The sequence below is a fragment of the Aythya ferina genome (assembly GCF_964211825.1).
Source record: "Aythya ferina genome assembly, chromosome: 11".
NCBI classification, from domain to species: Eukaryota; Metazoa; Chordata; class Aves; order Anseriformes; family Anatidae; genus Aythya; species Aythya ferina.
In genome coordinates, this window is record NC_140307.1 from 12,346,189 (window position 1) to 12,362,198 (window position 16,010).

The following is a 16,010-nucleotide window of genomic DNA, read 5'->3' on the forward strand; positions in this document are numbered from 1 at the left end:
TTAAACTACCTACACGTTTTATGAAAAAATTCTTTTGATAACCCCCAGTGCTCTTCAAAGCGTGACAGAAAGCCTAGTGCCATACTCTGAGCAGCTGGTAGCTTTAACACACGGAATGAGTTCGGTTTACATACGCAAACCGTGGGTGAAAAAGGAGGGCTTTAGTCTGACCGTTTCTGAGATGTGGTGCAAGTCATACTTACATGATAAGCATTTTTAATTTGTGTTTCTCTGGCGTAAGTTTTTATCTTTATGATTGTTTGTAGAATTGGTTTTCCTGGGGAAAGAAAAAAAACACATTAAATTACAAGCGTAGGAAAATTTTCTTTGTACATCCCAAGTTAAATAGGATGAAGGAAGAATGACACGCTAACTCCTTTGAAAATATTTGTTTGTCAAGCAAGAATCTGGCAGATTTCAATTTTCATTACTTCACTGCCATCAAACAACAAACCAAGCAGGTACCATTCCCAAGCATCAGTGGCCCAAGCCCCCTTTATTTGGGACCAGGGGCTTTTTTGTGCCTCTCCCGCAATAGACTTTTTACTCCCTTGGCCAAAAAAGCCAGAGATTAACTCAGAGGCTTCAAAGAGTGAGGATTCTGCCTGCTTTTACTTTGCTATACAACACAGGGCATGCTGATCTTTATTAGAGCTTTCATGTCACAGCTAGTAATGGCACACGTAACAGCACTGCCAACTCCCGTAAGCCCCCAGAGTGATCTCAGCAATATTTTTTTTTCTTACGGTGCACTTACATTGGCCCAGCTGATTCATCATCTGCAGCAAGAATTCAGGTGCAATCCAGGGAAGACAAGGGAAGGAAAGAAAAGAGAGTCAGTCTTTGTACCGCCGCCAGCCCAACTGCAAACAGCAAACCAATCTATCTACAGCATTAAAGGCCATTCCACTTGGTAGTGCAAAGATTCATGGAGTTATTTTCTGGATTCAAGTTTTAATGGCAGGTATGTTGCTTCAATGGTTTTAGTTAACACTTTGAATGCTTGTCATGAAGAACTGCAACTGTAGCGGACAGATTGTTGCAATATGGTCAGGCTCATCTTGTCCCCAAGTTCCAGTGGTTCAATCTTATAAAAATAGATGAGAAGACAAACCAACATCTCAGTTGTAAAATCCTGCTGTTTGTTTTCTTGGATTGATTTTTAAGCCATCCTTCAACTGTGGGTGGGTAATTATTGGTACATACACAACAGGGTGTACACGCCATATGCTCATCTTCTACCACGGACGACACAGCCTTTTCATTTCCCATTTCTCTCAAGATCTAATTATCAGAGACCGGGTTAGGAGGAGGCTGAAGGTTCAATACTTGATTCAAGTACCCAAGCATAGACCTGGGATAGCTGCAGGCTTTGTGTTTGCGTCCGATAGAGCACAGGACTCAAAGTACCAGGAAAAATTCCGGTGTCACAACACCTCCAGACACAACAGACTTCAGCTACGGAAGACTGACAGCATTGTTCTGCCTGCGTTTCCTGGCAAGAAAAAACATTCTCTTTGAAGAATTGGAAAAAATTGCCAACGAGTAATGTTTCATATGGGTTCTTTCATGGCCAATTGAGTACTTTTTGAATTAAAAAAGCCCTTGTTTTTCCCCCGAGCTGCAGTACAGAAGATGGAAGTGCATTTAAGCAGCAGTACAAAAATCAATCCAGAAAGTTACATTAATGCTCCCATAGAGGTATTTTGGGGGACCAATTCATGACCTGCTGTTTTGAGCACTCCACAGTTGCTGCTCCCCCTTGTGAGGGAGGGATTTTTCACTGAAGCCTTCAAGAAACTCTCAGCAGGATTCCACAAGGGGGCTTGGTGCACATGAAGCAGTTATGGAAATTACAGTCTGAACAGTGTGGGCATCCGCATGAGCACACGCTAGGAGTAATGTCTGTCAAACGGGACATTACTCCACCTGTACCTTCAAGGCAACGGAGAGGCAAAGCCACCGCTAGCACAGACAGTGACCGGAACAAAAAAATATTTCAAAAAAATAAAGAACTAACCACAAACCGAGAGCTTTACAGCCAAAAATAACATACTAGCGACACACCAGTGTCCACAGAAGTCCATTACCAGCAACAGTACACTATCGGACAAGATACAGAGAGAACTAGGACTAGTAAGGACAACCAGACATCAATGTGCTGTTGTATATACAGTGGAGATATACAGAGACACATCAGGTACTGAAACACAAAGCACAGTAGAGTAAATCTAGAGCCTCCCTCCACGATAATCTTTTGACTCACAAAAGATTGCAAAGCAGGCTAGGCTACGTACTCTGCGCACTCGGTGGGAAGAGCCTGGGACAGACAGCAAGCCCTGCGCCCCCCCAGCCCAAGCCAGTAGCGCTACCGACGCCGTTCGGCGTTACCACTCGGTTATCTCAGCTTTCTACAAGCATCAGACAGCTTTGAGAGTTTGTTTTGCTGAACTTCAGAAATAGCAAACTGCACCATTAAGATACAAGCTCTCTCTCTCGCTACCAAATAACCATTGTTCCTTCCTCCTCAGTTAAATTATTTAGATGTGTATTTCAGACAGGGAGTTTAGTGTGTTAAAAGAAAAAAAGCTTCACGTTTATAAAGGCTGCCAGCAAAAGTTTCCCTGCCAAAGATCCAACAAAAATGCCTATTAGGATACTTGTGATTGTGCATAAGGCCTAAGACCAGTGGATCACCACCACTTGCCCCTTCCCCTTCTATAACCTAAACGGTGATAAAATGCGACCGAGGAAAATTTCTCTATGCGTTACTACCCCGGTCAGACTTTTCTCTGCTGAAAAAGCATCCCCAGTACAGTACAGACAAAGACCGAAACCTGAGCGAAATCAGGGGGCAACAGAACAACAGAAAAAATAAGTACAAAATTAGATTAAATAAAGATTAAAAACAGCAAACTGAAATCCAAATTAGTCGTGAACGTGAATGAAGAAGTTTTAAGAAAAAGTGTTAACATTATGACTTGTGCATTGTATAGACTGAAGCGGAGATTAAACAAACTCCAAAGCATGCAGATCTCTCACTTACCACCGTTTTTTAAGGGTATGATGCAATTGAAGGGGGGAAAAAAAAGAAGTCATAGTAACCGACAAATATCAATATAACTCAAAACCTTTATGCCAGAAGACCTGCTCTAGTAACTGATTTCTATCGCAACAGTATTTAAAATGCATGGCCACAGAGAACCAGCCTCTGAGTATGCTGCTTCATTCCATTCCGCACCTGCGGGGCTCCTGAAACGCTGCCAGGTGAAGCTGTAATTTCATAATTGACCGACCTAAACCCCCTCATTTTCCAGGAGTTGGCTTTTTAATTCGGAGGGGCCTGCGGACTCCAGCAGATCGTTGTTTATATAATGCACGATTAAGGTAGGTATAGTGATTATCTGCTTAGTGTTGCCCTGAAATTGCAGATTTCTGAACTGGAAGTTCAGAATCCCTCCTGTCTTTAGTGCATTGCGCATCAAGTATGATCTTCTTAGGCAAAATTTCTGGACGTAAAAACTCTGGGGGGATGACAAATATGTTTGCTGTGGCTTCAACTTGCATTAAATGTCTGGGAACAGAACTCATGCTACAGCAGGCTGAGAAGGGGGCTGCGTTTTGTGGAGGGCTCCCCTTTTACAGGGCTGCTTACCCTGGCAGATGGCAGCACTCAGGCCTGCCTTGCACACCTGCAGTGAACAGAAACATCATTACAGCGCACACCCAAGCAGAACACCTATGTGCAATTTCTGTCCAAATGCTTAAAAGGAAAAGCCAGCATCTGTGGCTGCTCCGGTCTGGTGTTACAGAGCGACCACTGCAGCTTGCAAAGCAGTCTGCTGCAACTGCTGCGGACTGATGGGGACTTCTGACATTTACACTAGCTTCAGGTTGTGCTTTCTGGGAAGAGAAAATTCAGCAGTGGTTTGCAAACTTCTGAGAAGGACCTTAGTAAGAATTCAGATGTTTGCCCAAGTTTAAAAAAAAAAAAAAAACAAAAAACAAAAAAAAAAAAAAACACTCAAATTCTTCAGTGAACTCATGGAAGGTGCAGGAGGCTCCCCAGCGAGCACCCTGTGCTTTCTGCCACACGGCTGTTTGCAGGGACATGGGCGTTACGACCCGCACTGACAATTTAGGTTGCACAAAGATTTGGAGGCAGCATTTACCAGCACAGCACACAGGGTTTGCAGTAACGCTCTTCTGTTTCGCTTCATTAATAACAGAGGGGGGGAGCGGTGAGTGGAGACGCTCACCTTGCTCCGCAAAACCCACCGGTAAGGTCAAAGCAGTTGCTCTGAAATGGAATGAAGGCATAAGGCAATGACAACTCTGGCCAAGATTACTTACATCAGGCTCAAGGAGTTCTGACCCTCTAATAGCATCTAACAAATTAGTACAAAGGCCCACAGAAGCCAGGCTATTCCATTACCGCTCTGACACAACGATGCTTGCGTTTAGGTATAGTTTATAGCTACACAATCTCACAGCGTGCCTGTCTGACAGTTTTCTCCCCATTGTGAATTTTAAGCGTGGGAGAGAAAGGTGTGGGTAATAGGAAAAAACAAAAATTAACTTGTTACAAGGTAAACCGTTTAAGTGAAAACATTTTGTTCTTTAAATTACTTACAGTAATAGCAGGAACAGGGAAGTCAAGAAAAAAAATGAGTATTAGAAAGAATGTAGGGATATGGATGGAGCTGCTGCACAGCAGGAGCAGAAATACATTTATGGAGAGGCTTTGTATTAAGCTGACAAATGAGAGGGGAAGAATGAAAAAGCACGTATCATAACCCAGTCACCTCATGGCTTTGAGCTAAGGAGTATGCACAGGATGGATTTTGAAGTAAAAACTGTTTACATTCCTAAGAGGGAATGTAGCCAAGGAGTTTTTACTTTCTACTTACCCCGGAACACACCCTTTAAAACAGCATCTGTGCTAATTTGATCCAACAACAGGAGAAAGCACTTTCTTTAGGAATCTTTGATAGACTATATAAAGGTCACAATGACTGATCACTATGTCTATCAGAAATGAACAGCTTAAGCTATACCACAGAGGAAGAAAAAGCTATTTGCTCCCTTTTACTGTCAAGGGAAGTCCAAGCAACTTGCGTTCTGAGCAAAATGCATCAGCAGTCCCCCGCTGGAACGGTTTCTGACCGTGCATGCAGTGAAGTGCCAGCATCCCTGGCCTCGACATGCCATGTTCATGCAGCTTTCATCACCAAAAGCCATGGGAAGCTGCACGTTATTCACCCACTCTGGTTTCACGACACCTAGCTGCTGTCTGGAAACGGAATGCGACCGGCTCGCTTTACCACGTGTAAAGTGAGCCACAACTCTCAGTTTGTGGTGCAGAAATTCAAGCGCGGCCTGCCCTCCCTTCCTCCTTTCCGCACATAATTTGAGAGTGAGGGGGCTCGCAGGCTGATGGTGATACTCGCTGCAGCCCCCTCTCCCCCCAGCAGGACCAGAAAGCCCCTAATCCACAGGCACGAGGAGCAAGATCCCGCCCCAGGCGTGCACTAATGCCATCCCCGCACCATCGCTGGTGGGAATGCAGATTGCACGGGGGCAGACGTTCCTTCTCCTGCTATGCAGCAGCAGGACAAAATAAAAAGTAAACACCTGAATTATGTGAAGGAGGAAATATCAGCGAAGGAGCTACCGAGCAGCCCTGTTCTGTGGCAGAAGAAGCAACTAAACCAAACACAAAAAGCAAGGTCCATGCAAAAAACTGCAGTCAGGAAATGCCAAAGTTAAAGGATCTCCCTCACTCCTCTGGCTGGCAGTGCTTCTAGCGGGCGGTAACACTTTGTGCAGCCAGCAAACGCACTGGGAAAGTCTCTTTTGCAACACAGAGCCCTTCCCACCCAGCTCTGACACCTAAGTGGCCTTGCTCTGCAGTGTTACTGAACAGTAAACCGAGAACTGCTCCGAATTCAAGCAGGTATCTTCGCTACCCATCTGAGAGAAGCGGTAGCTGGCACGCTACGACAGGTAATTTTTAGCCTGTGGGACACGGAGATGAGAGAGGGAAAGGGAATTAATTCAATTGATTTTATTTTGGCTGGCCAGGTAGAGTTCCCAAGAGCTCTGGAAAGCATCCCAGATGTCTTCCAGGACAGAGATAATGTTTCTCTCCAGTCACATCCCCCACTAGCAAGTGGGGGCTCCTGTTCAGCATCAGCCATTGAAAGTCTTTGGGGGCACTTCTTTGTACCAAAAAGGTACCTACCTCGAGCCAACCCATCAGAGGATTCTCAGGGAGAAAAAAGGCCAGCTGGATACAGGAGACATCCCCCTTCCCTCCCTTCAGGTGGGGAACTCCAACGCCCTACGGGTCAGAGCTCGCACCCCAACATTTAGGCTGTTTATGGCAGCAGACACCTTATCAGCAGGAGCGGACAGCCTGCAGGAGGACGTGCCAAGCCGAATGATAACGATCCATTAGGCAGCAGTCCAAAGGAACATGCAAAATGGCCATCCATCCTCAAACACAGCTGTCTGTTCTTTTTTTTTTTTTGGCTGCTTCTGCCTGCTACTGTAGATCAAAGGAGATCTGATGGGTCCAGTTATGCTGCTGCGATGGGGAGCGGGGTGATGGTGGGGAGCTATTAAAAAAATCTCAGAGTAGGGACAAATTTGGAGTAGTCCAAGGACAAAATGCACATCCCAGAGAGACGGGGCAGCAGGGAGGTTACTCTGCTACCAGTTTTTGCCCCTGTAAGCGAGGAGGAGGCACTAACAGCACAGCCTCGCACAAGGGCTGGTGTAACCACAACCCTTGTCCTGAAGGTTTAAAGGCATCAAAACCAACAGTAAGAAAATTTGGGAGACTGGCTGACTGTAAAGAAACCACAGCAGATGCCAAATAATATTTATATTAAGTAATATGATGCTTAGACTCGCAGCTAATTAATGTTCTGATAGGCAACTGCTTAAGTTGCTGGCTCAACTGTGGGCTCGCTGGTGTTACCTGCCGCAGCTCACTGCAGCACAGAGGCAGATGCACGAGTTTGGAAACACTGAGTTTCAATCCCAGATAAACACACCACTGTGATCAAACGTTAACTTTGGCATTTCATAACAACATATTTAAAATAACAATGGAATTAAGAATAATATATAATAATAAGTAATTAAGAAAACGCTCAAGTGTGGAAATCAGCAGCCTATCAAGGATTTCTCACGTATGCATTTGTAAAACGCCCCGGCTTTAAGGGTGTTTCCCACCACAGTACCACGGAAAGCTCCAAATGCAGTTAAAGAAAGCACAAGAGTCTCCAAGGAAATACAGGACTCAAGTCAGCCTTTAGATGCCGATTGCATCTCTTCATCTAGCAAACCTAATACGTAAATATTGACTGCAATATTCAGTATTGGATTTTGTCCTCCAAGAAAGTGGGCAGAGAAAACACGGTTCAGAGTTTCATCACTCTCCAGGACTCGAGCTTAGCTGCCTTTAAAAGAATAGCGAACTGAGCAAGCAAAGTCAGTAACCTCAGTTACTTGGCTCATCATCTTGGACACCTACACCAGAGATGATGAGCCTGGAATTCCTCAGGCATCTGAAGAGCAGCCAGACCAGCCAGGAAAACTTCAGCCTTTGAAACAAGCCCGTAACGAACACCGATGCGCGCTTCACCTCTGGTGTGTGCTCAATTGTGCTAACACGCTTGTCGCGTTGCAATCTGGTCAAGTCCAAGCCAATTTCTACTGGATTAAATCCAGTTTATGCTGCTTGCGATAACTATTTCCATATCTGATTACAATTGCTGATACCTTGTTTCAGTCCTTGTGAAACTTCACCAAGAGAAAGCTTGGGAAATGCAGGGAACTACCAACAGCCACCAAAAGAAAAGAAAAGAGGTGAGATTCCCCCTGGCCAAAATGGTACAGCAATATGTGAGAAGCACGAGAAAACGTTAAATTATTCTTTCAAATACATCTGAAGTTTTCTGGGCTGGTTGAGAGCCACTTACAGAACAAACTGCCGGCAGTACAAACCCCTTCAGCAACCGTGAAGCTGTTAGTTGGCGGAGGTACATGCACAACACAGTATCAAGTTTGGTGGATACACACCTAGGAACGGTCCCAACGCATGCTCTGTAAGCAGTTAGTAATCGCTACCGAGGTGGTTAAGATCAAAAGCTAGTTTCCTCTAGGTATGCACTATTTAAGAAAGTTTCGATCTGCTGTGGAAGTGATCCAAGCCTCTGCCAAGCTACTGAAATTGATTACCTATTTTGTAAGATTTCTTCTTCCACTCGCTAAAACCCAGCTCGGGAGCAGTGAAGTTATTTTCGCCCCAGCTCGACAAGCAGATTGCTGTTTCAGCACCTACGTTTCCATCCCGAAGGCAAACATCTTGCTGCGCTGTTACTGAGCCCTTGTGCAACTCAACGGCGAGTCAGTGCTGCACAAGCTACAACACAGCTGCCTTTGGGAGGTACCTACTGTGCTCGCAGGCTCGTCCAACCCAGGAAAGCCCCTGTGATTCAGTGCTTCCCCACACTGACTCAGCGTTTTGCCCTCCATGTACTCCCCAGCACCTGCTCCATTATCTGGACACGTCATGCTCCTACAGCAGGCAAGATGGCATTACCAGCTGTTTCTTACAGGGATTCCTTGAGTAAGTTTTCTTGACAAACACAGTAATAAGCAACTAGGTGTCACACGAGTGTCAGGTCTGTTTGTCAATGTTTTTCTTTCAAATACTCATTTTAGCTTCAAAATGCCCCTTCCCCCATTTTTAAAAGAGGGAGATATGCAGAAGTTCAAAGATAAAACAATTAAGCTGTTTGGTACACAACAAAGCTGTAATTAATCAGTGCTACCATCAAAGCTAATAGCCTAATCTTTAGAAAATACAACTCAGTGGACAGGAGTTTGCAGAGCATTCCTTAAATACATTACTAATTCAGTTACACACCAAAATAAGAGCCCTACCTCCCACCTCCCCTCCCACCCTCCCTGAAAACATGATATTTTTGAAGCATATCTGTGGTCCCAATCCCTCTAAGTGCAGTGTTTTCTTCCAAAACCTGCCCAGTGTCCAATCCAGGCACCATCAGGGATTAAAGGGTTTCCAGCTCTCTCCCTGTGCTGCGCTATGTTCCGTGGGCTGGCATGGAAGATTTCAGGGCTACTACAGTAGGAAAGAGACGGGGGCACAAGGCCCACCTCGTGCAACAAAACACATTCCAAATATTGCAAAAATTGCCCTCCCATCCCACAGTCCAAGATCCAGGGGGAAATGCAGTGTTAGGACTTTGCACAGCACTCAGACCCTCTCGGCTTACTGGGGTTTTTAAGATTTGGAGAGTGAACAGATGAGAAGGCAAACAGCTCAGAGCTGAACAAGCTGCGCTGATGATCCTTCCTGCCACAAAGACCCCTTCTGTTTTCCTTCCATAAGTTTGCTTTGCCTTTTTATGTTTTCCTCCTCTTACAAGCGGCTTTGAGCACACTTACCGTCTGGGACTTCATCCGGCCGCTTCCTTTTCTCATAAACAACTATGATGACAACGAGGATAACAATTTCTGCCAAGATCCCCAAAAAGGGCCAGAGGGGAGCCAAGTGGCTGCGGACACGGAGGATGGTTGTGACGGACATGGAGCCGATCTGGTTGGTTGCGTTGCACTGGTACTCGCCAGGATCCTCGTTGATCTGTAGGTTCGTGATGCTGAGCTCGGTGTAGTTGTCTTTATTTGAAATAAAGAATCTGCCGGAAGAGTTGTTGATGTCCTGATGAAAGAAGAAAGGTGGAAGAGGAGAAGAGAGAGAGCTTAATAAGTCCTGGCACCGAGGCTTTTCCTTTTTATTTCTATGTCACGGCAAGTAGAAAAGATTTGATGGATTCTCAAAAAGCTGTTGGTTCTTTAACACAACAGAGCCCACTGCCAGTGTTCACTTTATATCCCTCCCTGAAGTGAATTGTTTCAAAACAAAAAAAAGAAAACAAACCATGTCAGCTTGACTGACAAGCTGCATTCTCCTGCTGTAACAGTAGCAGCCATGAAATGCCAGCGGTTGGGATGTACGTGTATGCTGCAGTGTTCTCAGCCTCGTGCCTTACAAGAAACCATTACAACCCATTCCCCTCTACACAACAAGATGAAACAAACTGATCTAACCAGACAAGAGAACTAGAGAGTGCTTTCCCAAGAAGGGGACAAAATCATTCCTATGTAGAGGAAAAAAAAAAAAAAAAAGCAGCACAGGTTAAGATTATTCTACGCTGCATTAGGTAGCATTGTCTAATTATTTAAGATACAGTAGACTTGTTAACATCTTGTGTTTGTAACATTTTTAAAACAAACATGCACTGTTCTTAGACTACCAAGTCTGAATATTTACAGAACCTGGAATTTAAGGCCCCACATTCTTTCCACATTTTGGAAAAAGATTTCTGGAATTACTTATTTTAAGAATCATAGGGGGCAAAACTGACAGAACAAAATACAATGGTTTGACCTTCCTGAGAGCTAATCTTGGATGAATTTATCAACTTCACCAGAAAGAAAGCCTGTGGGGAAGTTGACAGAGCAACACACAGGACTCTGATGACTCACAGCACTGGCTAAGCTGCCCATACATCACTGTCCCATGAAAAATTAAGCTCATCCTTAACAGTGAGCAAACAACCCACGCTATTACTTGCTGAATATTTGTTCTTCGTCTATCAATCAAGTTACTGCTTCTCTGGCAGATGTAAAAATAGGCAGGCTGAAGGATTTGCAACTTTCAGCTTCTCTTCTGCTCTTCCAATTGCTGATCAAATTTTTAGCTCAACAGTTGGGTTGCCACATGGAAAAAATATGGGCACTTAAATGCTAATAGATATCACTGCCAAGTCCTCCTATTGAGTCTTGTGAGCTCAACCAGTAAAACTGAAAAACAATTTAAGAAATTTACAACTGAATGCATTTTTAAAGTACATTTCATAACGCGTGTTCTGCAATTTGTAGCAGAGACCCTCAACATTCCATCTTTCGGGACAACTCCTAACTTTGTCCAGCAGCAAAGTAAAAAGCAACTGTTTGCTCAGCAACGCTACAGGCGTGCAACAGTTTTGTACTTGCTGCTGCTAAAAAAAATCTCAGCTTTGCTCAGCCGCATCTCAGACTTACGGAACCACATATTGAGAAGTTACAAGGAACCCTAAAGAGCACACCCCTAGAACTCAGGTGGTCGTTTCCTGCCTTAGTGGGAGTTTTGGGATATTTATACATTCCCGTTACCCCAGTTCCTTACCTCGAATACTCCATTGACCTTCTTGCGCCACACCCATTCAGGATGTGGGTAGCCCACAGACTTGCAGTACATGAGTGCCTCCTGCCCCTCGTTTTTATTTTCACTTCGCTTGTGGCCAGTGATGTCAGGGATAGCTACAAAGGAAAACAGGAACTGCATTTACAAGCTGCTCGGTGGAGAGGCAGTTATTTTAAGCTTTAAGAATCTGCACAGCAAATAAGCGACAAGTTCCCTGGAAGCTATCACCTTTCCCACATTGAGCCCAACTTAAAAAAGGAAAACTGATTCCCACCTCTCTCCAACCAACATCTCAGCTGAACATCTGCAAGCGTATCACTCAGGCTTGGATCACCAGGCACACAGCGGGACAAGGGAGAAATCTCACCATTGGGCTTCAGTTATCTACCAAAAACCTACAGGACTGAGATGGCCCAGGTGCTCCCCAGGGCAGGAACAGGAGGAACGTTTTCTGCACTGCTCAGGAGGTCCCTGTGGCTCTGTGGGTACCTTCAGCTTTGAAGCAGAGCTGCCAGGGACCTGGGTTACAACCTGCCCATTGTGTCAGGGCTCCGTGCTGATCCTGTTCTTAACGCAAAGCTCCAAAAGCTGCATCAAGCCATTATTCCTTGTAGCGAGATTGTAGATTTGGTCTGTAAATGTACCATGACCTGGAACACTTCACACTTGTTAACACCTTACAGCGACACTACAGCTGGTATATGTAATGCAGCAAAAGTTAAAATCCCTCCAACAGAACACTGCTTCATCCAGCATGTATGCAAACATATTTTTAAGGGGAGCTGTAGGTGAATTGGGGAGTCCTGAGCAAAACACAGAATAAATATCAGCACCCTAAATATCAGCAGAGGGTTTTAATTCTGAATTAATTTGTCTATAAATAATGGCACTGCCGTCCCCTTTGCATGTCACAGCAGCCTGTTGCAGCCTAATGCCTCACGAGAGATTACGCTGGATCAATGGACTGCCTGAGCTGAACCTTCACTTAAGCAGATGGCTTCGGTGCTGCAGTGACCACCTTTAAAGCCCATTCGCTTTCTAGCCTGCTAATTATGTCACACGTGGCCTGCTGTGTGATCGCTGGGTGCTGATCTGTTAATCCAGTCAAAGTCCAATCTGAGAGCTCCAGGAAAAGCCCCCCAGGTGCTGCAATTCATCACAAGGGTCTACACAAGGGAAGTTCCCTTTGCTGCTAGCAAAACCTACAGGCAGGAGCAGGGAGGTTTCCTGGTGGCTCATCTGCCACTGCATGTCAGAAGACTGAGCAGAAATGAAATCTTGCTAAAGTCACAGCAAACTAACAAGTAAAATATCTCATGTGACTGACTGAGCAGCAGCACCTGAACCTGCTCTTCCCCCAAATTAAATCACAACTCCGGGAAAACGTTTGACAAGTTTATGTGCTAAAGGCATTGCCGTATCTCAAACACAAGGGCATTTGAAATGGAGTTTTCCCATGTTTTAGTGCTGGAGGATTCTTTTAGGACAGGTGATTGATAACACTGTTAGAGGCTGCATTAAACGAAGCTTCTGAACCATGAGAAGTCTTGGCTGTACAAACAAGGTACAGCATTCCTCAGCATCCACGTGTTCACCTGAAAAGACACCATCAGGAGAGGCTGATGACCCCAGGCTTTTGTCAAAATGCCTCTGCAAATACAAATTCCAAAAATCTCACACCTGTTGCAAGTTGCTTACAGAAATCCAGACTAAGCACAGGACCTCTAGTGGAGCCCCTAAAGGAGGTTATGCTATTTTAAAATACTTTAAATACAGTGAGGAGCATGTCATCCTGTCCCCTTCCTGATTTTAAAGCATTTTCTCATCAAGGAAATCTTCCTCTTCAGGAAAGAAAATCCCCTTCTCCTTTGCAGGATGATACAACACTGAAGGAAATAATTCAGTACCCTCACAGGCAAATAACGTCTTTGCTAACAATCCTCAATATACGCGACCAAAGCAGCAAGAATGGATGAAGCTAGAGGAACGCTGTCTAGTTGCCAAATGATGCCAAACAGTTTTCAAGTCAAAGGTCTCCAAGCAGAAAATAAATCAGGCAGGGCTAGGTGTGCTGCATTACACCTTCAGGATACCAGTGTCAGTAGGCACTTTCCAAAATGCCATCCACAGCCTCAAAGAGGAGTGTTAGTCTTACTCCAAAAGGTGGTGGTTCTTCATTAAGAAGCAAATTTCACTTTGTGATCCACAGAAAGGTGTCATCTCCTCCTTGTTAGGCACAAGAGGCTCTGTCGGGCAGGGGCTCGGTGAGCCCAGTGGGGTTTCTGCTTCCTTGAGGACGATACGCAGAGCTCACCTCCAAGCCCCCGACAGCGAAAGGCCTGCAAGCATGGAGCATATGGGACAGACTTGGAGGCAAAGCGATGGTCCCGAAACTGGCACGTAAGGGCTGTCAAAAGCAATTGTGAAGCACTCCCCATTAAGGAAAGAAGAAATAGGATTCATCAGCTTACAGTGAAGCCCCACACAGCCTCCATCTGTCAGCACTGGGTTTTCACCAGCAGGAAGAGGCTGAAAGCAGAGCCTTGCAGGGACAGGGCGCAGCAAGTCTGTGCCGTGCAGCTGGCCCACTTTTTCTAGGAGAAAGAAAGGGGAAGCTTTCTAGGACATGGTGACTTCTGCTGCAGGGTGACCTAGCGTTCTCCTACAGCCAGGAGATAATTATATTGAAGAAGAGGACATCTTTGCCAGGTTATCCCAATGAGAGCATTAAGTGACACGAGCACGCTCTGCCTGTTCCTTGCTGGGCACAGTTATGCAGCAGCCATTTCCAGCTCTCCGAGGGCTGGGACTATTTTTGTACACAGTCTGAGGGGAGCATTACAGGGAATATTAATATTTCAGGGCATCTGATGCTAGCCAGTTTCAAGCTATGGCTGAGACATTTCCAGTCCTTTTTCTATCAGAATGTTTGGCTAATTGCCTTCTGCTGTACAAGCTACATTTGAAATATCACCGCAGCTGACCTCAATCACAGATTTAGCAACAGAGCAACATTTTCCTGCAAAGCTTTTCTAGCCGAGGTTTTTCTTACACCATTCTGCTCCAGTGCCAGTAAGATATAAAGCACAGAATGAAGCAGGTTTTGTTCCTTGGGATTTAGATTTCACCTCGGCTTTTACACAGCAGTGCTCAGCAGAACCCACATTGCTGCTCAGACACAGCTCGCTGCGGAGATGTGGGCCCAACGCATTGTGTCAGGTCCCACAGTAGTGGAAGCAAGCTAATGCTCCTGATAAAAGCAAGGATTTTTATTCTTACTTCATGGAAGCAGGAAAAAACGTACTGAAAATCTAAAGACCTGTTCAAAACAGCAGACGAAAGAGCAAAAAGAGGCAGGGCTAGTTTAAGTTAATTGATAGTTAAAAGTATGTAACAAAATAAGTACAGGTTTAGTCATTCTTAACACGAGTAATCTTATAAGCATCACTCTTTCAGTAGATTTAATATGCATCACAATAGAAAGGGATTTTGTGCCAAAGCACACATTGTGCCTCCAAACTGCGTGTATACCACAGGCACAAACTGCAGCTTTTGGGACGGGGATGCTTCAGCACAGCCTTGGCACAAGTGCTCTTTGGTTCCTCTGTTACAGGGCATGCAGTGCAATCCTCTTAATATAAAGGAGGGATTCAGTCCCTCATTTCCAAGTATTTAAGGTATTTTACTAGCATTACTAAAATGGAGGGGAGGGCTAATACGCCTGTCAGTTCCAAAACAATGCCCCAGTTAACAGAACCCGTCGAGTTTTCCTATTAAAAGACAAAATTAAAGTAAGGTGCTGAGGTGCAGAGGCACCTAAAAATATTCTTGCATGTAAAAACTATTCCATCTTATGGGTGACCTAGTAGAAGGTCTCTGAAGTTTTATTTTTCTGCATTACAATTCTCATCCACATCTACCTTGATAGCCTGGGTGGAGAGCAAGGACACCAACGGCACTGCAGAGATGGAGAACGTGACGTGCATTGCCCTTTCAGTGTTCAGGACCACTATAAAATGCAGCTGTGCTGAGAGAATGCTGGATTCCTGAATTCACTGCTGGTACAGCATTGTGAAACTGCTGCAGAGGTTTCCTAAGAGCTTGGAGCCAAGGAACCAAGCTCCTCAAGGCTGCTGATACAGCCACCTGTTTTCCAGCACACTGCTTGGGCTGGAGCCAGAGTGAAAGCAGAAGAGCCACATTCTGGGTGCGGGTATTGCCTGTGAAACCAGAGCCTGTGGCTCGGCTGCAGTTAGGGGGTACAAGAAGTGGTTGCAGAGTGGGTAAGTTGTACGCTCTCACAGAGGTGGTGGTCTGAGCACTTGCTATTGGGAAGTTGACTAATTGCAGGTGACTGAAGAGGAAGGTGCAGAAGAAACAAGGAATGAAGAGAGAAACCGGAAGATTCCCCTCGGCGTCATGATGCTAGAAAGGATGAGGAAATGAAAAGCTCTACCTGTGCACGGGAAGGTGCATGGCAAGAAAGGAGCCTGGGATGGGAAGGTGAGGTAGGGAGAACAGACGCCGTCCATCAGTCACACTGTGTCCATCATGACCTTTCCTGGGGCTTGCACAATTTCTGGGCACACAGAGGGAACTGGAAGCACGCTCCTCTCCAGCTGGTTCTTGCTGCTGCTGTTCTGCACCAGATGATGGTTTGTACAATACAAAAAGACAAACTTGTTTCAACCTCCTTCTCCCAAGATCTTGCTACCAGCAGAAAGAT

At 45.2% G+C, this 16,010-nt stretch overlaps 1 protein-coding gene across 3 annotated transcripts in view; it reads right to left on the reverse strand.

Moving 5' to 3' along the window:
• NPTN (neuroplastin) overlaps positions 1-16,010 on the reverse strand; it is a 51,067-nt gene that overhangs the window by 1,266 nt on the left and 33,791 nt on the right. For 2 of the 3 annotated variants that reach the window (XM_084532203.1, XM_084532205.1), the window contains 4 exons: positions 11,267-11,400; positions 9,484-9,757; positions 758-779; positions 204-277 (listed from right to left, as the gene is read on the reverse strand). In XM_084532203.1, the coding sequence (XP_084388329.1) occupies positions 217-277; positions 758-779; positions 9,484-9,757; positions 11,267-11,400 (491 nt within the window). In that variant the 3' untranslated portion in view covers positions 204-216. Of the gene's footprint in view, positions 1-203; positions 278-757; positions 780-9,461; positions 9,758-11,266; positions 11,401-16,010 lie in introns of all 3 variants that reach the window. The other variant, XM_084532204.1, reaches the window with a different exon arrangement.